At 40.7% G+C, this 19,437-nt stretch overlaps 1 protein-coding gene across 2 annotated transcripts in view; it reads right to left on the bottom strand.

Moving 5' to 3' along the window:
- LOC117953313 (collagen alpha-1(XVII) chain-like) overlaps positions 1 to 19,221 on the bottom strand; it is a 31,259-nt gene extending 12,038 nt beyond the window's left edge. Inside the window, exons 1-36 of one of the 2 annotated variants that reach the window (XM_034886212.1) lie at positions 19,015 to 19,221; positions 15,774 to 15,847; positions 15,242 to 15,268; positions 13,672 to 14,127; positions 13,473 to 13,520; positions 13,336 to 13,374; positions 12,517 to 12,564; positions 12,218 to 12,361; positions 11,345 to 11,443; positions 10,972 to 11,037; positions 10,150 to 10,230; positions 9,777 to 9,827; positions 8,930 to 9,085; positions 7,943 to 8,023; positions 7,784 to 7,828; positions 7,500 to 7,622; positions 6,634 to 6,912; positions 5,777 to 5,827; positions 5,668 to 5,694; positions 5,537 to 5,563; positions 5,386 to 5,439; positions 4,898 to 5,002; positions 4,748 to 4,810; positions 3,976 to 4,011; positions 3,833 to 3,886; positions 2,775 to 2,846; positions 2,224 to 2,286; positions 2,006 to 2,073; positions 1,600 to 1,639; positions 1,368 to 1,484; positions 1,137 to 1,235; positions 958 to 1,017; positions 810 to 860; positions 638 to 700; positions 439 to 507; positions 106 to 156 (exon numbers count right to left, since the gene is read on the bottom strand). In XM_034886212.1, coding sequence (XP_034742103.1) covers positions 106 to 156; positions 439 to 507; positions 638 to 700; positions 810 to 860; positions 958 to 1,017; positions 1,137 to 1,235; positions 1,368 to 1,484; positions 1,600 to 1,639; positions 2,006 to 2,073; positions 2,224 to 2,286; positions 2,775 to 2,846; positions 3,833 to 3,886; positions 3,976 to 4,011; positions 4,748 to 4,810; positions 4,898 to 5,002; positions 5,386 to 5,439; positions 5,537 to 5,563; positions 5,668 to 5,694; positions 5,777 to 5,827; positions 6,634 to 6,912; positions 7,500 to 7,622; positions 7,784 to 7,828; positions 7,943 to 8,023; positions 8,930 to 9,085; positions 9,777 to 9,827; positions 10,150 to 10,230; positions 10,972 to 11,037; positions 11,345 to 11,443; positions 12,218 to 12,361; positions 12,517 to 12,564; positions 13,336 to 13,374; positions 13,473 to 13,520; positions 13,672 to 14,127; positions 15,242 to 15,268; positions 15,774 to 15,837 — 2,977 coding nt within the window. In that variant the 5' untranslated portion in view covers positions 15,838 to 15,847; positions 19,015 to 19,221. Of the gene's footprint in view, positions 1 to 105; positions 157 to 438; positions 508 to 637; positions 701 to 809; positions 861 to 957; positions 1,018 to 1,136; positions 1,236 to 1,367; positions 1,485 to 1,599; positions 1,640 to 2,005; positions 2,074 to 2,223; positions 2,287 to 2,774; positions 2,847 to 3,832; positions 3,887 to 3,975; positions 4,012 to 4,747; positions 4,811 to 4,897; positions 5,003 to 5,385; positions 5,440 to 5,536; positions 5,564 to 5,667; positions 5,695 to 5,776; positions 5,828 to 6,633; positions 6,913 to 7,499; positions 7,623 to 7,783; positions 7,829 to 7,942; positions 8,024 to 8,929; positions 9,086 to 9,776; positions 9,828 to 10,149; positions 10,231 to 10,971; positions 11,038 to 11,344; positions 11,444 to 12,217; positions 12,362 to 12,516; positions 12,565 to 13,335; positions 13,384 to 13,472; positions 13,521 to 13,671; positions 14,128 to 15,241; positions 15,269 to 15,773; positions 15,848 to 19,014 lie in introns of both variants that reach the window. The other variant, XM_034886222.1, reaches the window with a different exon arrangement.
- Between the last annotated feature and the right edge of the window lie 216 nt (positions 19,222 to 19,437).

Here is a 19,437-nt window from a genome sequence, read left to right as displayed (position 1 = left end):
GACATGCCCAAAGGCCAAGGGTCAGATTTAAACCCCATGAAGAAAGCCCCCGCCATTGACAAAATAAAAAAATCCATCTTTTCGAAAAAAAAAAAGTTCACATACCATGACCCCCTGGCCCTGGACTCCCTGGAAGACCTGGCTGACCTGGTTCACCTGAAACAACCGTCGGTTAGAAATGTTTGTTGTAAAAGTCTGGAGTTTTCTCACCTTGGTGCCTTTTGTTCAACTTAGAATAAACAACAAGATAAAGGTTGTTGGATTTTAAAGTTGATTTTAAAGTAGTATCTTAATTTGTACCTTGACCTGAGAACTGCTGCCACATTGACTGACAAGTTCATTTATCAGGCCTAAATCCATTGTACATGCAGTCCTATGATCTATTTTGTTGGAGACCAGCACACTTTTTTTAAGAAGCATCTGATTTGTCGAACCTACCTGCTGAACCCTGCGGGCCATGGGGTCCTGGTGGTCCTGGTGGTCCTGGTGGTCCAGCAAAAAAGGTTTCTAAGACAAACCAGGGAGGAACACATTAAACATGCTGAGGGAAGACAGTACAAGCTTACCCTAACATGACACGTGTCCAGTTGTCTTTAGTACTACAGTATATCTGAAGTGAGACTAGGTTTCCACCAACCTGAGGTAGGCACAAAGCTGCCAGGCTCTCCTTTCTGTCCTGGAGGTCCCGGTAAACCAATTCCTGTGAGGAAAAATTTAATTTTTTTATGCTGACACTGCTTTAATAATCATGTATGCTGATGACCTAGGTATCTATTTGTTTGTCAACGTAATGCAAAATACCTATTTACCTGGCTCTCCTGCAGGACCTTTGCGTCCTGGAGGACCCTGTTTAGTCTCACCTGAACAAGAGTGACAGCAGCATTTGGACAATCATTCATTTGGTCCAAAAAGCTATTCCACTACCATTAATATCTTACAAATAACTTTTGTACATACCAGGAGGACCTTGAGGACCAGGTGCTCCAGGAAATCCTGGTGGGCCAGGCGGTCCAGGCACTGAGGAAAGTAAACAAAGAAACGCTGTTTTACTGTCCACCCCACTGTTATTGTTGATACAATAAGATACAATAAGTACAAGTTATGAGTACAGAATCAAAAAATAGATAGAAACTCACGCCCAGTTTGGGGGGCACTGATAGTGTTTGAACTACCAGGCTCGCCAGGTTTTCCTTGCTCTCCCTTTTCTCCTTTCTCTCCTTGGTCTCCCTTAGGTCCTAAATGATGATATCAATGTGCCATTAGAGAGAAAAAAATTATCTTTTCAATATGTATCAATAATCCTCACATTAATCTACCAGTTTTTATCGATCATAGATGCTTATAATGGGTGAAGAGTTTGGATTTACCAGGTTGTCCTGGGACACCAGCGGGGCCAACGGGACCAGACAGACCATGTATTCCAGCAGGACCTGGAGGCCCAGCAGGGCCTGGTGGTCCAGGGATAGCCACAGTATTGGAGCCAACTAGAAACAAAATGTGAGAGACACAAACACTAGTTACATTTAACTTTAAGACTTTGTGTTTTCTTCAGGTTTAAATCTATAGTATATTAGTACAACTATATGTTGCTCTTCTTACCTGGAGCAATGATTTTACCCGGCAGTCCTGGTTCACCTGAAAGACAGCGTTATGTTTGATAACATGATGACACTTTTTATTATTGACATAAAAAATGTCAATAGTTCGAGGAAGTCCTTAGTTTTGTCAAGAAAAGTTTTTTGGGGCCATTTTAGGGCTTTAAATAACAGGACATCTGAAGAAAAGGGCCTTAGGTTGGAGTCAAACTCGGGCCCACTGCACTGATTAGTAAACCTCTATATATGGGTACTCGACCAACTGAGCTATCTGGGCGCCCACCTGCCACTCTTATTAGGACGAAAACAAGATGTTTTAGTAGTTGTGTTTCTTGTCTTGTGAGATTAAAACACATGTACTGTAAATGTAAGCACATTCTCATGTAATGCTTTGCATAAACTGTACCTTGGGGACCAACATCTCCAGGAAGTCCAGGTGGTCCTCTCACGCCAGGAAGTCCCATCGAACCTGTGTCACCTACATACAGGGAGACTCCGGATTACAGCGCAATCTTTGCCTCAACAACAACCTTAAATTGTCTGGGCATTTCCTCTGGCAGCCATGACAGAATGTCATCCGAAACTCTTATTAATGTATTTTACAACTATTGTGAAGCTTTCTTCTTACCTGCAGCTCCTTTAGAACCCTTTGGTCCAGCAGGGCCATGTGATCCAGGTTGTCCTGGTTCACCTTTAACCATGAAAACAAGAACCATAAAAATCTAAAGCATTTTTTTCTAACAAATAACAACTTCTTTGAGGGTTTCTAACTTACATTTGTCACACTAGTTGAACAAAAAAGTGGCAGAATTATTTCTACCAATGTATTTTTTATAGAATAAATTGCACAATTACAGAACGGTAGGTTATAACTTACAACGTTTTGAGGTCTTACTTACATTTTTTTCTCTTCCCACAGTGGCATTAGGTAAATGTCAACATTGGCTAACATACTTAAAGGCCTAATAAAACTTGAAATTGTAGTTGTTTTTCAGTTTTTTTTTTGTTTTAATTACTGTGTGCAATAAAGTCAAATAGTACCTTTGAACTGACTCAGTTTAGGTTCTGTGTCATTTAACTTTAGAAGCATCTGAGCACTTTTAAATTGAACAGCTGCTGTAATGGCAACTTATTTATTCATGTTGTTTTTTTGATATGTAAAGCTATTGTGAAACACACCTGTTGGTCCACGTGGTCCCCTCTCTCCCAGATCCCCCTTGGTTCCTGCCAGCCCTGGCGTTCCTCGATCGCCTGCATTAAAAACAACATGTGTCAATGGTGCTTTTAGAAGGTGGTCTGAACTGATACTGGGATATCGTTACATGTATAATTGTTAAATGGAACTCCTCCACAGCTATCTTTCCATCTGTGGGCATTTATGTCCCACTAATGCTTGTTATAAACTTAGACCTTAGAGTTTGGGGCTCATTCGCTAGAGCCCTTATGCTTTCTCGCCTTGCACTTTTCCTTGGATTAGGGTGGCACTTAAATCATAGTTGGAGCTGCTGACATGGTCCTGCTTGGTGCCCTACTATGCCCTTCCATGCTCTACGATGCCCTGCCATGCCCTGCTATGCCCTACTATGCTCTGCTCTGCTCTGCCCTGCTATGCCCTGGTACGCCCTGCTAGGCCCTGTTATGCCCTGCTACGCCCTACTATGCCCTTCTATGCCCTACTATGCCCAGCTATGACCTGCTATGCCCTGGTACGCCCTGTTATGCCCTGCTACGCCCTACGATGCCCTTCTATGCTCTACTATGCCCAGCTATGCCCTGCTACGCCCTGAACTACTACAACTATTTCTATTTTTAGTCAAATTTTCATCATGTGTTCTGTGACTTTAATTGCCACTATTCATCATACCCTAACCGGCACCGGCAGATGCCCGGCCACCAAGAGCCTGGGTCTGTCCAAGGACTCTGCCTAAAAATAAGTTTTACCTCACCACTGTTGCACTAAATGCTTGTTTTTGGGGGAAATATTGGAATTGTCTTTGTTAATTATAGAATGCGGTCTAGACCTACTCTACTCTACTCTAATCTGTAAAGTGGCATGAGATAACTCTTGATGTGATTCAATGCTACATTGAATTAACACTGCATTAGGTCATCAATCAATGTTTTGCAAAGACTTAACTTAACATTTCTATATATTTGGACTTTTACATCATCCTTCTTCTCAACCGCATTGATAAAGTTCTTTTTTGACAATTTAAGAAAATTACAAATTAAGGTACCTTTTTCTCCATGTGCTCCTGCTTCACCCTGGAAACCCTTTGGACCTGGAGCACCTGAACACAAATGATTACACATTATCCACATGCCTGCCAATCAAAAGGAAATAACAGACAAAATCTGAAATTCATGTCTCAGTCTTTACCCGGGCTTCCTGAGGCGCCTTGCTCTCCCATGGCACCTAAATCACACGGGAAATCATAGTGGTCATTGATTTTGGCATGTTGTTTTATTGCACCAAATTTACCATCATCGTCACATGTATTAGTTATTAGAGTGTTTAGTACAAGGGCTTGATCAGTGGTTCCCAAACTTTTTCATGCCAAGGACCCCTAAACTGACACAAAATTGACCACAGACCCCTATTTGATAAGATTTTTTTCCTGGGTCTCCCATCTCATAGGATATTTGCTTTTTTGCTTTTATAGTCTTGCATTGCCGGACCTTCATCCACAGTGCTGCAGAGAAGGGTCTGGCTAGATCACACAGGATTCTGGGAGGAGAGAAAAATATGCTCTGGTTTAATTCTTCGAAAACCAATCACTAAACACCAGACAGACAGTCTAGCTAGCTGTCAGGATTTACCCTGCAGATCTGAGGAGCAGGATATTTATAGTCCTCATAAATCCACCGGAGTTTAAAATTACAACACAAAGAAAGCGGAAGGTGACGGCATCTGGCAGAATTTACGGTGTCACCTGAAGAATCCAGAAGGAGTATTGCGTATAGACTTTTTTCCTTGTGTTACTCATGAAAGGAATTATAGTGAAGGTAATGTATTCCCCTTTTTGCAGGGGACCCCCGGGAACTTCCCCATAGACCCCACTTTGGGAACCACTGGCCTTAAATATGCAGAAACACTGGTATGGTCCTTTAAATTTGATCCAGTCTGGACTATATCTCCACCGTGACCTTACCTTTCGGCCCCATCGGTCCAGCAGCACCAGCAGGACCGGGACGTCCTGCCTCGCCTTGAGGTCCTGTCAAAACCAGGTTTAATTGTCAAAGACTAAACACGTGAGCAAAGAACTTTCCATAATTTAACATAAAAACAAAACCTGTTCTACCTTTGTCTCCTTTCTGTGCAAAACCTGGCGGTCCAGCCTCTCCACGGGGGCCCATCGGTCCGTCCCGGCCCCTCTGGCCTGGGGCTCCCTCAGAACCTGGCTCACCTGGTCCCAAAAGAGAATGAATGACGAATGAGAATGAAGACATTTATTCCAGACTTATCAACAACAACAAAAAAACACTAAAAAATGTGCAAGTTAGTTCACAAATAAGCAAAATAAAAATAAATTAAAAAAACAGCCTAGAAGTACACACTTATTTAATCCTACCCCTTCTCCACTGCTCAGTACTCCATGTTTATTAATTAACTTCCCTTCCTGACCCTTTGTAATGTACGCTCCCATCTAACTACAAAGAATTTGCTATTTCATGTGTACAACCCATGTACATATACATACACACAACAATTGCATTCAAGACTCAGCCTGTGTTTCATGTCTTAGCATGTCCTCAAAGAACAAAGATGATGTTCTAAAGTGAACACTACCTGCACTTCCCTTGGGTCCCCTTGGTCCATCCAATCCTGGGTGACCCATAGGGCCTAAAGAAAAAGATACATGATTGGAGAATGAACCAACATTGAGTTAATGACGTCTGTGGGAAGGAAAAAGTGGCAACACATTTTCTCTGAGTCTCACCTGGTAGGCCAGGAAAGCCACCATCACCTGCAAAAGATGAATGTATAGCCGTTACACAGCTGACTGTGTTGCCCACTGCTTAGGTTTCATATTTAAAACCTTTGGAACACATATGCAGAACAATTCCTCACCTTTTTGTCCCAGCAGCCCTGGATCGCCTGCAAAGAAACAGTCAGCCAAATGATGGATATCAACAAAAAAATCAATATCCAAATTAATTTATGATTTGTGCAAACATGCCTTTAGGTCCTGGATCTCCTCTCTCCCCTTTTAGTGAGTATGCTAGTGTATCTAAAAGTTGGAGAGAAAAAAAGAGAAAAAAAGGATCAATTAAAATTCTAATGTCAAGAGGTTGTTTAATAGGGGTGTAAATCTCACGTCTTATCACAAATACAATATTATGTGTTCATACTATGAAATTATGATACAATATTTACTGACATCCCAAAGTCTACCACAATACTATTTCAATTTGATTCAATTCAGGGGGCCTGTGATCAACAAGAGATGATACATGAGCTCATTAAACACAATCAGTTACATATATATATATAATTACAAAAAGAAACTCAATAGGATTTGACAATTTGGAATTTTGGAAGCTATTCCAGACATTTAAATTTAAACCAAACTGCTCATTTTAACAGAAAGAATAAATATAATGTATGACTTTCAAAATAAAAGCACACTTAAAAATGAGGATATGTATTTATTTGCACTTTATATTGATAATAAATGTCCTTTTCACAGCAGCCATTTTAGAGTCATTGCATGTAACACAGGTGTATTTAATAACATTAATTATGGTCCTGTTCCATTTAGGTGGGCTGGGATGAGCCCTGGTATGAGGTAGCATGCGGACGCATGCTCACTAGAATGTCTGTGACACATCAAATAGAAAGGGACGATAATTAATTTGAACTATTTCACCAGGGTGTAGCCGGCAATGACAAGTGAAAATGGCTGCTGTGATTGGTTCGATCCGGATTGAATTGATATATCGAGCCACACCCCTATCGTTTAATTTACAGTATCACACATGTGCAGATTTTTGAGCTTGTGTGAAGATAACAAACGAGAGTGTTGTGTTTTTGTACCTCTAACAGCATCCGAGCGGAGTTCAGCCCTGACCAGCTGCTGAACGGCTCTCTGCAGGGCGGCGCTGTCCTGTCCCGGCCCAGCAGCCCCCAGGTTAATGCCGTTGTCAGAGTTGGTCAGAGTCGACCCAGAGGCACTCCTGCCGATGTATGACGACTCCAGCGGGTCAATGATGTTGATGCCAGAGGAGGCCGACAAGCGGCTGGACTTTGCTGACCCAGTGCCCGTGATGGCTTCCAAATCATCAACACGGCTCTTGAGGCGTTTCACTTCTTCACCTGTGAGGCCAAAGGGGGAAGATGATGGCCATTCAGTGACCCTTAAGTGTGATTCGTGGTTCTGCGTGTGCTCCACGCAGAGCTTTCACAGTAGCCTAGTAAGTAGCTTGAAGTTTATACCTGTGCTTTGTGTGTGCATTGATATCTTTAAGAGAATAGCAGGGCCAGCATGTGTGTGCGTGGGATTGTGTGGTAGAGCGAGTGAGAGTGTGATGGCGATTAGTTTGAAGACAGACTATAGAGACATAGTGGGAGAAACAAAGTGTCTGTCCTGTGCTTTCCGACCATGGTGGGAAATCAGTAGCAGGAAACCTTAACCCTCTCCTTGATTTCATGTTGATGGAGAAGAAGAACCAGGAAATGCAACCGCTACCAAACCACAATTGAGCGACGTGCGTTGCCGGGACGTGTACAGTTACATTTTTTGAGAAGTGCACGTTAGGCTACAATGTGGTGCCCGGCTTAGGGTTTGTATCTCCACGTACCTACTGTATGTAGGCTACGTAGCCACGGTGTAGATTTAAGACAGATGCATAAATCACGCTTAAGAAGGTAAATAACATGCTGCTAGAAACTTAATGTCTTACCCAAAGCGATGAGTCCAAAGAGGAGGCCTAGGAGGAGGAGCAGGCCTAGCAGGAGGCCCAGCAGCCACTTCCACCAGCTGCAGCAGGAGCAGAAGCTAAAGCCAGAGTCTTCTTTACCGATCTCTGAGAAAACCACAAATTATTGTTTTTACACATTGGTTTTTGTACACATGAAACAAGATATGACATGGCCGTGTGTCAGGATTTGACTGTAAACCTGGGTAGCCTATACAACAGGCGAAAGCATGTAAGGAGAAAAGTAAAAATAACACTGTAAACAATACCTGCGTAGGTGGCTTTGTCTTTTGTGGAAACCTTTAGGCTTGCTGCTTTAAAAAAAAAACAGACAAAAAAAGAAACAGCAAATAATTACTTGCCCAACAAGAACTATGACGTATGTGATGAATCTAAAAGCCACTAAGATTTGTTGTATTTCCGTCTACATTTAGCATCTCTTCCCTCGTCCATTGTGCTGAATGAGAGCTTCTGTTTCTCTCTCGTTAGGGAGTCCCCAGAGTTGGAAGCTGCAAGAACAGAACAGGTACAGGTTATCACCACACCCAAAAGGAATCTGCAGATATATATGGTTTTTCACGGTTCTCACCAGTGATCCAGAATTAAAATCAGACTTTTTTTCTGCTTGGGTTGGAATTGTGTTAACATTCTTAGTTTTACATTATTATTTTTTAATTTGATTAAAATCTGCTAAAAATTCGGCATCACAAATTCCATGTGGCCCTGGTTATCCCTGATCAAATATGGAAAAAGTGCTTGACAAGAATACTATCTCTGGTGATTAAAAGTGGCAGGCAGTAACAATAGAATTGGCATTGAGGAAGTTATATAGACCAGAGATCTTCAAAAGGGGGTTCTTGACCCCTAAGGGGTCCTCGGAGTTAGTGCAGGGTAGTCTTTATCCAAGACTTTCTACATCCAGGATTGCTACATTGGAAATTCCGTAGTATTTCACTTTTTACAGGCATATGTTCGGTTGTCCTCTTTCTTTGTGTTTGACAGACTCGCCAGACCCTCCTCTGCAGGGCTGTGGAGGAAGGTCTGGCTATGGGGGGGGCTTTTAAATTATCTTTCAAAAATGTTTATTGAAAGTTTCTTTTTTTTTAATGTTAATCAAAAATACATATTTATATATTGAAGATAAGCTAACTACTGTATAGGTAAGATAGCCACTATGGCAGCCATGCAGTCAGGCTTACAGATTCACGGTGCCATCCAGATGTATGGTTAACATTAAAACATGATGTGTAAATAATAACTACTTATTTTCATCTATTCAGCCCAGTTTAATATGCAACACAATTGTCTACAGTATATACTGTTAGGGGTCCCTACTCGGTCTCTCTTTAAGGTATGGGGTCCCTGGCTTAAAAAACAGTGAAGACCCCTGGCATAGGCAGTCGTGGTAGTATTACCCGAAGCAGGTGCAGCAGACATGAACTGCTTCCCTGTGTCTTTGGTCATGACATGCCGCTCTGGCTCCTTCTTGACAGGAGCATTCTCCTTCTCTATCAGCACGAACTTAAAGTCTTTGCCAGGCGTCTCGTCATAAATGGGGCTGCTGGGTCTCACTGTGACAAACAAACGGCAAGACATTAAAAAGCTAACTGTATGAAGACCTACAGAGTATAGTGTAAAAGAACTATGCCTTGTAATTAAGACATTTTGAACTACATGTGCAAAGAAACTTGAAAAAGATGGTCTGGAATGCTCTGCAAAGCATTCTTTATCTGGACAAACTAATTTCCATTTCACCCTTTAAAACCTCTATTTCATCCTTGTTCACCGACATGTTACTTTTCCAAATCATCATTTTCCAACTGAATATTTGTATGCTTTCATTCTCTTTTACCCACCCATGTATCTGTGTGTTCCTCTTGATGTACATGTTTACTGCTGTCTGTGTTGTATTTCAAATTGTATTTGATGTCATTAAAACTGTATGTGTTTCTAATGTTTTTTTATTTTCTAGCCGTCCTTCCCTTTCACTAAGTGGCTTTGCCACATGTCAGGCCGCCAATGTGAATAAGAACTTGTTCTTAATGACTTGCCTGGAAAAATAAAGGTGAAATAAATTAAAGAAAGTTAGTCTCAGTCATGTGACACCACATGCTTTAATTTCCTGTACTGTATTATAATGTATGATGCATGTATATTGTAAGGGCTTGATTTGTCCAACAAAAGTAGGAAAACGTTTCACAAATGACAAAGCTATTTCTATAACAATATCCTTTTAATACACAGTAGTATTTACCAGCTCACCTGGGGTTGTGCTGAGTCCAGGCCCAGTCACATTTTTCTGCACACCATACACTGTGAGGACACAAACGTGCACATTTTGACAGTCAGTTATGATTCCTGTAAAAAAAGTTTGGTAATAAAGCTTATGGAACACACACACACACACATACACATACACACACACACACACACACACACACACATATGTTGATATTATCTGCAATGGCATGACAGCTCTTGTGGAATCTGTTTGGTTGCTTATTCACCTATTTCTTGTAGGGAAACTGACATTTTCCTATTTGTGTTGTTGATGTTATCATGTTAAGAAAAAAGTAGGAAGAAACGTATGGCTATTTTATGTTCATAATATTGGCTGTACACACCAATGCTTTACCTATTTGCGTGTTGGATCCAGTGGGAGAGAGGATCATGGGGCTGGTACTGGCCAGGTTATTCTGAACACCATACACAGGGACTGAGACAGAGAAGAAAAAACAACAGGTCTCTGCTGTCAGTGTCAAGCAAGTCTACACCCACAACATTCCTTTTTCTCTTTTGGCCCGGATACCCAATACTTTTTGCTTTCTTTGTGTTGTTATTCTAACCTCCGGTGGATTTCTGAGGACTATGGTTAACTGCTCCTCAGATCTCTGCAGGGTAAATCCAGACAGACTTTCTGTCCAATCTGAGTTTTCTTTTGCACGACTACAACAACTTTTGAACGTACACATCTCCCACCAAAACAAGTTCCTTCCCAAGACTATTTTGCAGAGGCGCAGTGGCTCCATCCAGAGCTTAGCACCATCCAAGACGAGTGTGATTGGTTCAAAGAAATGGCAATAAGGCAGAGCAAGTTTTTCAGAATCAGAATCAGAATCAGCTTTATTCACCAGGTAAGACACAACTTGAATTAGGTTGGAGCAAGCCTCCAGGCGGCAGCTATGGAACAGCGCCACCACGCATTTCGAAAAGAAACAATGAATACAGCAACATAGTATACAAAACAATACGCATAAGACACCACACAGTTCATGGGGTCACATGAAGGAATTTTTTGAGGTGGCTTAGGAAGGTGTGAGAAACACAAAACAAAAACAAAAAATGCTGTTTGGACTCGCCAGACCCTCCTCTGCAGCGCTGTAGAGGAAGGTCTGGTCAACGCGAGACTAATGTCAAGCTAAGAATGTGACATGTGACATGACAGTAAGAGGCTCACCAGTGCTGCTGGCAGCTAGTCCACTGTTTGCAGAGGGAGAGCTGACTGCCAGGTTGTTCTGAACTCCTGTACAGACAGAACAGAGCACGCTCGTATATTTCCATTTATTACAGTTGGCAAAGGAAATAAAAGAGTAAAGCATTAATGTAGGCCTCAATCACCTATGACTATCTTTTAACACAATCAATTGCAATTTTATTGAATTACAATGTGGAATGTGAGATTTTTTTTTCCAGAATTGGTGTCCCAGTTACTTTAGATGATCCTCAGGGCTCAGTGTGAAAAGTTAATTTCTACTGAAGAAATAATCCCTACGGACACTGCAGCAAACTCCAATGCTACAGCTATCATATGGCTGTCATATGTGACTGACCTGATGGGTACAGGGTGGAAGAAGGCGACAGGTTGTTGGGGTTGGTGTTGTAACTGTAGCTACTGTTCACACCTCCGGACCAAACGCTGCCATAATGGTCTAGTAGGGAACAAAAACAGAACAATAGAAAGAAAAAATAACACTACAGTTGAATATTATATTGCAAAATATTTTAACTGGTCAATATCATCATGGAACTTCCCCAGTTAATTACTCACATTAAGACAACAACCATTTTTGGGTAACAACTTTTCTGAAATGTTGTGTTTAAACATTCAAATTAGGCATGTTAATTCATATCTGCTAGTCTGCATACAGTTTCAGAACAGAAATGTGAACACTGGATGAAGTTCAAAGTTCAAAAGTTCTTGTTTCGTTTTGCTGACCAATTAGAAACAAAGGTTTTTACAGAAGGAATGTGGATATGTCTGAAAATACAGCCAAAGCCATGCAAATAGTTCATTTTTTTCCCACCTAACATTAACATTGAGACAAAAATGCGTTGTATTAAAAGTTTTCCAAAATTCTCATGTTTAAATATGATCATCTAATGCTCAGTTTTAGTTGAATTTAGGATAAATCTACAGACACAAATGGACAAAAGTGTAGTACAATAAATAGCTAACTGTGTATTTTGCCTTAGTCTGAAAGAAGACATGGTATTGAATCAAAATAGCATCATGTTTCTGCCTGTAGTGTCTCCCCTTAACAACGGAGGGCACGTGGAATGCAGAAAACACACTGAAAAGAAGCTTGCATTACATTACAACCTGCATTAGAAACATTACAACATATTCTGGTGTGTAAAGAAAACAGCATTTAGAATTTTAATATTGTCGTTAAATAACAGACATGACAGCTGACTGGTTGAACCTGTGCTGGCGCTCTCAGACATGCTCCTGGTTTCCATGATGGCCTTCCTGGGGATGGGCAGCGTGTTGTTGGGGGACTGGGGGGGGCTGGTGCTGATGGAGTGGTTTCCTCTCAGCAGGCGCTTCACGTCATCCAGCTCCGTCCCTGCACAGCAGAGCTACTGTAACAGTGGGCCTCAAACCAGGACCACTCTGTATGCCATGTACTCCAAAATCTAACTGGTTATATTTCCCTGTTACATTGCTGCATCATTAAGGTGAGATATGAGGAAAATCATGGCCATGGAGAGTCATACTCACAACTTGCTGGAGGAGAAGCACTCTGAAGCCTGGCTCTGATCTGACTCTCTAAACAAAGAACAAAATGTTTTGTTGAATATCCTAATTGTGTTAACCTACGATAACAATCTGCAGAGGTCAAATTTTGTTGACACGTAATTTAGACTGGATCAATAGAAGGCCCCCTCCGCTCTCTGTGTTGCTGATCTCAAAAGCCATTATTCTATGGGGAAAAAACTTCAAACTAGCAAGCTACAAGTTGAAAATGGCAACTTTAGAAGAACATTTGGAAGATTTTTTTTTGTTGCTTTTATGGCCTTTAATTCAAAGGACTGGCCTGGAAATCCAGACCCTACTCCGAAAGAATAAGGGTCTGGCATCGAGTAATGAAAGTCGCCCATCTTAAGGGGCGGCACCACATAGCTGTAGACAAAGTACACACACAGATACACTGGTAGGTGCAAATGATGTGTAATAATGTATCCAGCTAATGCATAGAGCTCACATTCTGTTTTGTGTGAACAGTTAATTTCATTTAATATTGTATATGGCATGGGAGTGATGTAAATGTTCCATCCAAACAAGTTCCTTCCCGAAACTATTAAGCAGAGCCAGTGTCGCTGCATCCTGAGCTTAGCGCCGCCCAAGACGATTATGATTGGTTTAAAGAAACGCTAACAACCTTGAGTGTTTTTTCTCCTACCCCAGAATGTATCTGTGGTGTAGCCGTTACCTTACTCCACAGCTGTGGAGATCTTGCAAAGCGAGACTACATGTAATTATATGCATCGTTTATGTAATATCCCTTTTAAGTGTACTGTGTCACAGCAGCCAGTGTACCTCTGCTCTGACTTCTCCCTCTGTTGGCAGAAGACGCACTTGAAGTACCTAAAAGAAAAAAGAAAAAAAAAGAAATCCATTGACAGTTTCACACATGTGCACATTCCATAGTTACCTGAGATCTGAGTTAACCTTACCGTACTCCTTCCTGTTGTACTCGGGAGAGGAGTTTGTGCTTGAACTGTCTGCAACATACCGACAAAATAAAGATCATATTAGCCTTCAGTCCATTTTCTCCTCTCCAATTGCTGTGAAGTACAGTATAGATGTTGGCCTTTAATTCAAACAAAAAAAAACTATGTGAAAGAGACCAGAACCTTTAGACCTATGACTAACCGTCAAAGGCATCTGAGAGAGCTGCTGCCATGGGGGTCAGGCCCTTCCTCTCTTTTGGACCGGGGGAATAAGCTGAGGACGAGCCTTTCTTTGCTTCCCTGGATCCTCCTGAACTATAGCTGGTCTTTGTCACGGTTGAAACTGTCATGGCGCCTAGTCCTTCCGTTTTTCCTTCTCTGCCACCACTCCCAAAACCAGAGGACAGGCTGGAGGACTGCCCTCCAGCAGACCCAAACCCCACGTCTGATCCCCCTGAAGCTGCTGAACTCCCTCCACCAGAGGAGACAGCGGAGGAGCCCCCTCGAGTTGTGATGCCGAAGCCTCTGGGTCCCTTGCTGGCTCCTGGTCCACCGGAGCCGGCGGCATGGGAGCTGCTGGATGTGAACAGAACTGAGCTGTGTGTGCCGCCTGATCCAGCTCGCTCACCTGGCCCTCCTGCGCTCAGATAACGGTCACCTAGAGGAGGAAAAAGATTTAAAGAGGGGAGAGGATTTACCACCTCATTATGATAAATTAGAGTGGTCATTTATTACATTCTTTGGTAATATGTCATACTTGTGTGCAAGGGCGTAAATTTGGGATCAACACGGGGGGGCACACACATGTATGCGTGTGTTTAAAAAAAGTTTTTTTAAAAGCAACAAAAACGTAAAAATTGTAGACAAAAAACATCAAGCAACACAATCCTCAAAAAAAGCGCCTTCAAGGACAAAAAATGTCAACATAACCCCGAAATGTAACAAAACGGGGGAAATTACGCCCATGCTTGTGTGTTATAATGGGACTAACACTATGTATGTGGTTTTTTGCATTACCATTTTAATTACTGTGTCTATTGGAAGGATGTGACATTCATCATTGTACTCCTCCTCTCAGACAGTGATTGACAGTTAATAATAAAACATTTTTTTATGATGTTTCAGGGCTTGTTCCATACCAAAAAGTAATGACTAATATCTTATTTCCCAATTCCAGTTTTAACGACAAGACTGCACTGGAACAAGCTGTTTGACCTTTTTAATGAGAATTCCTCTTTCTTCTTTTAAAAAGAAATAACATTCCCGGTGTAAGCCACTGCTTGCCTGCTAGTGTGCCTGAACATGCGTTATTACTCTGTACATCAAAAAACTCTCCACTCCTATACAGTAGGAGATCAAAATGATGACAGGCACAAATACTATTTATTGCTGCAGGTGCTGCCCAGGTTCATAATCTTTCTCTAAGAATGACAGATATCAGCGCCCTCTAGTGGTAAAGTGTAATAGGGTTTCCCTATAATTTATGGCCACCCCAACATGCAACTGAGCTGCATTGAAACTGGGGTAGGCAGTTTATTTTTGTATTGTTGGCCACAAATTCCATGATTCTCTTTCAGCATATTGTAATCAGAGCAAACGTCAGAATTCACATTGATCAGTGCAGCTTTAAGACCCTAGGAGAGTTACGCTTTAACTTCCCAATCTGCCCTCTAATGTGTGACCATGTAACAAAACAATGAAATACATTGTCAATATGCATGTGGTGATGATGATGTACGCTAGGTGCGAAGATGAATAACGGTGCGGCTTACTTGTAGTTGTTACTGATTCCGTGACCACTGTAAAAGAAAATGTCCACTATTAATGCAAATAGTCATGTACAATGATGTTGTTCTGTTATTTTAATATAATTGTTGTCACTAATGGAATAGCCTATGTCATTTTACAGCTTCTATTAGCTTGTTTTAAGTTAGTTATGCATTAAAAAAACATAAATAAAAGTTTAGAAATGTTCCGATTCTGTTTTTTCATTTCTGATTCCGATACCTGAACCGGCGTGTTGGCCAAAATCAATTACCGGTCTGATAACAGTGTGTTAAAAATATATTTTTTTAAATATATGAATAGTAATTACTTTTACCAGCTGGATAGTACTGACTCTATATGGATACAACGTGAATGCTATCATTGTTGAGCTGTTCTGATTGGTGCAGATTGCATACTCACTCACTGACCAGCATTTTAGGCAGAATCTGAGGCATTGAAAAACTATTAGTGTATGCATCACTGCATGGCTGGTTTTATAGTTGCAAACAGCCCCAGTCATAGGGCAACACCTCTTACCTCTGCTACTTCCTCCAACACCTCCACCAGAGCTGACAGTCGAGGCTGTAGTTAGGTTGTCCATCCGAAGTGAGCTGTGGCACCAACAACAACAAAAACACACAATAGTGGATGATGGGAAAAATAACAATCATGATTATTTTGGTTAATTGAAATCGTGATCATACAACACGACTACTCGTTGACTTTTGGAAATACGTTGAAATTGCTGAACTTAAAAAACAGTGAAACAGTTAAACAAAACAACAGTGAAAACACCTTGAACTGTGGAATTTCCCTGAATACTTTTCCCATTTGAACATTTAAGAGTTAACAAAATAAGAGTTCACTTGCAAAACATATTGTCAATTATTCTGTTCTCATTAGAAGCCCAAATTGTTATTGCGATTAAAATCCTTGATTCTACTACTGAGGAAAAGAATGTGAAACTGTCAAAAAGAAGCTTTTCATTACATTAGAACTGGAAAGTCACTAGACCCTGAGGCAGGATTTGCACATACAGTCCTTTAAATCATTTCATTTTGTGGGATCGTATTTCTTTTTCTTTGTAGCCATGCCTCCTGTGGAAAAGGGCTCTTTAGAATCCAACACGCCACTGATTTAAAGAGTTCAGCTGAAGATGTATTGACAGGGCGTAGCTCTATGCTTACTTTATGAATGTGGCTTTTCCTTACAAAAGGACCTACAGTATAAAGGCAGACCACTACAGAGCCTCATTTCAACGGGTGTAACGTTTCAGTCATGGCTGGAGGAAACGACATGAAATCTTTGGCCAGCAGTCACATGGATCAACTCAAAGTATAACGCATTTCTGAAGGCATGTACAGACTGTCAGGATCAAGATTTCTATTTTCTGAAATAAGTGACATCCAGAAGAGAATTATCAAAATATTTTAAAGACTGCTGTCTTTTACAGTGCGTGTAAGAGTATAACAGCAGGTAATTTGTGTCAATGAATTGTGGGATATAATTTGGAAGCAATAACACAGAATTTATATAGCCTTGTGTTTTACAAGAACAGAGTTCCTGCGGGTTTCACCAAGTTCAATGTAAGACTTTTGAGACCTGATTAAAACCATGAATGATATTTCAGACCTTTATCCCAACATCAACTAAGCCCTATTTTCAGTTTTTTCAAGCCAAGTATTTTTAAACTTGTACTTCTCCACAGCTGAAGAACAGAATCTGTTTGATGTCTGTGGTACAATTGGAAAGGTACTCACGCTTCTAACACAAAAGCTGATTGGCTGCAACATAAGCTGCAGGTCGGTCTCATTTTTAGCCCTAAAACAGCAAATTATACTTGCATTTTTTGTATTATTCTAGCTTTTGTTTGTAAAGAATTCTTGCAAAAAACTGGTGTAGTGTCAACAAGCCTTCCGTGATCATGCAGCGCCCCCACCCCTCCTCCACACAGATACAAGTAGCCAAGGAGGACACGGAGGATTTAAGAAAACACGAAGGACTCTTCTGCGCACGAACGTCGCCGGATGACGTCATCTTGATTAGCTTTTTTAGCAACTCATTTGGCGCAGCGGACGTTCATTTATATTCAAAAAGGTTAGGCACTAGAACTTTAACTTTTGAAAGGAGAAATTACACATTCTTCCTCTGATAAATAATTTTTTTTTTTTTTTATTCAAAACACTCAGGTGTTTTTCCTGGTGCAGCCTTACCCAGTCTAGTATGACCAATAGCTATTGTTAGAAAACTTTAGGTAGATATTGCAGTTCATCCCTTTACTGGTCTTTTTACTTGTGCTCCTATTTCACTACATTTTACAATGGTGGTTCCTCGTGGTCGCAATATATCTGCTTTTTATACAAGACACACTAACATGGAATTGGGAGACATTTTGTTCATTTTCTGGCATGTTTCTTGTAAAACATGAGGAAGATCAGTTAGCTTTATAAATTCTATGTTATTGCTTCCAAATGATCCCCAAACTTCATTAACAGAAAAGACCCACCGTGTTGCTCTTACATTCACTGACTATGACAGCATTTGGGACAACTAACGGTTAAACATGGTTCTGTTTGGCTCGCCAGGCCAACCCTGTTTGATGTGAGCGAGGTTCGCCTGTCGCACTATGAACCTGACTTGTTGGTAAGCTAATCAATTGTTTGCGTTTGATCCCGCAGGTATTTTACCATTCAACTGCAAAGCACTCGTAACTTCTTCATTTGTAAGTAAGTGGTAAAATATCATCTAATTATTCTAAGATTGGATCCAGACACTGCAAAATGACAAAAAACAATATAAGCAATATATGCTTTTTTGAGAGTATAACAAAGTTGACTTGTTAGAGATAGCTTTTCCATTAAAACCTGAAATTTGCCTCAGGCATGGAGATATTATCTTGATCTGACAGGGGAGTATGGGTATTTGGCTGTGAAAGGGCAGGTGAAGCCCCACAGCAATGCCATGGCATGTACTATACATTACAAGCCCCAACTACATGAACACAGCCTGCACCCTCATGAAGTCACTGGAGGCGTACAACAATGAAAAAAGAGAAGTATCTATGTGAATAGGACAACATATTGGCTATGTTTCTACATTTCCGTTTCACAGTAAACATTGGCATGGCACTCTCACACCCCGACTACGTTACATGCCACTACAGAGAAAACATTAAATCTGGACTGAGCCGACGGTAGAGGTGACCTGAATGTCTGTTGGGTTAAATGCACTGGTTGAATGTATATCAAGTACTGTACTTAGGTAGAAATCTGAGTTATTTGTATTTAAATTGAGTCTTTTCATGCCACTTTCTACTTTTACCCCGCTACATTTCAGAGAGAAATATTGTACGTTTTACTCCTCTACATTAATCTGACAGCTTAATTTACTAGTTACTTTACATATTAAGATTTTTGCACACAAAACACAAGTAGCTTATAAAAACAGTGTTTTATTATAAGTTTAACTACACAACAACATAACTTTGTTAAATAATTTTTCATGCTTGATATTGTATATCAGTTGGGTCAATAATGTTGATCTAATCTTATCTAGTCTTTAAATAAATATATTTTGCATTTTCTAACGAAACTCATACTTAAAAATGTGTTGTTAACATTAAAAAGACCATCTATGAACCTGCTAGTTAGTTTTTATTGCTTAATTACTGTTATTTGCAACCATTATGCCTACTATGATTCATGGTATTATTTTTAAGTAGCATCCACCTAAAACCATACAAAAATAGTTCAATGTTAACAAAAAAACAACAACTTACCTTTCAGCACATTTGTTTAGAAATAATCCCTGTCTTATGTCTCCCAGCAGCAAACACCTGATCAGTCTATCCTGTTCACCACATTGCAATGCAGGTATCAAGTCCAGGTTATGGAAGACTACACTGTGCAGTGCCAGGGACTTGCATGTGCCTGGAGAGTTTATGCATTAGCTTTGTCTGACTCATAGCGTCAGTCGACATGTTCCAACAAAGCGGATGGGGCCGTTATTCAGTCCAGGACAGGTACCCTGTTTAGACAGTACAGCAAAAATAGCCCAGGGCATATTGAATGGCTGAGTAAAACACGGGGCACTGTGATAGTAAAAGTGATTAAGTGCAATGCATTGCACTACTGTATTACTAATTACATTTGCCTGTTTCTATAATGACATGCTTTGCTGTGAAGACTAAAATAGTGCTTTG

This window comes from Etheostoma cragini, chromosome 2 (genome assembly GCF_013103735.1).
Source record: "Etheostoma cragini isolate CJK2018 chromosome 2, CSU_Ecrag_1.0, whole genome shotgun sequence".
NCBI lineage: Eukaryota > Metazoa > Chordata > Actinopteri > Perciformes > Percidae > Etheostoma > Etheostoma cragini.
Note: the sequence above shows the minus strand (reverse complement) of the source record. Positions and strands in the feature narration are given on the sequence as shown.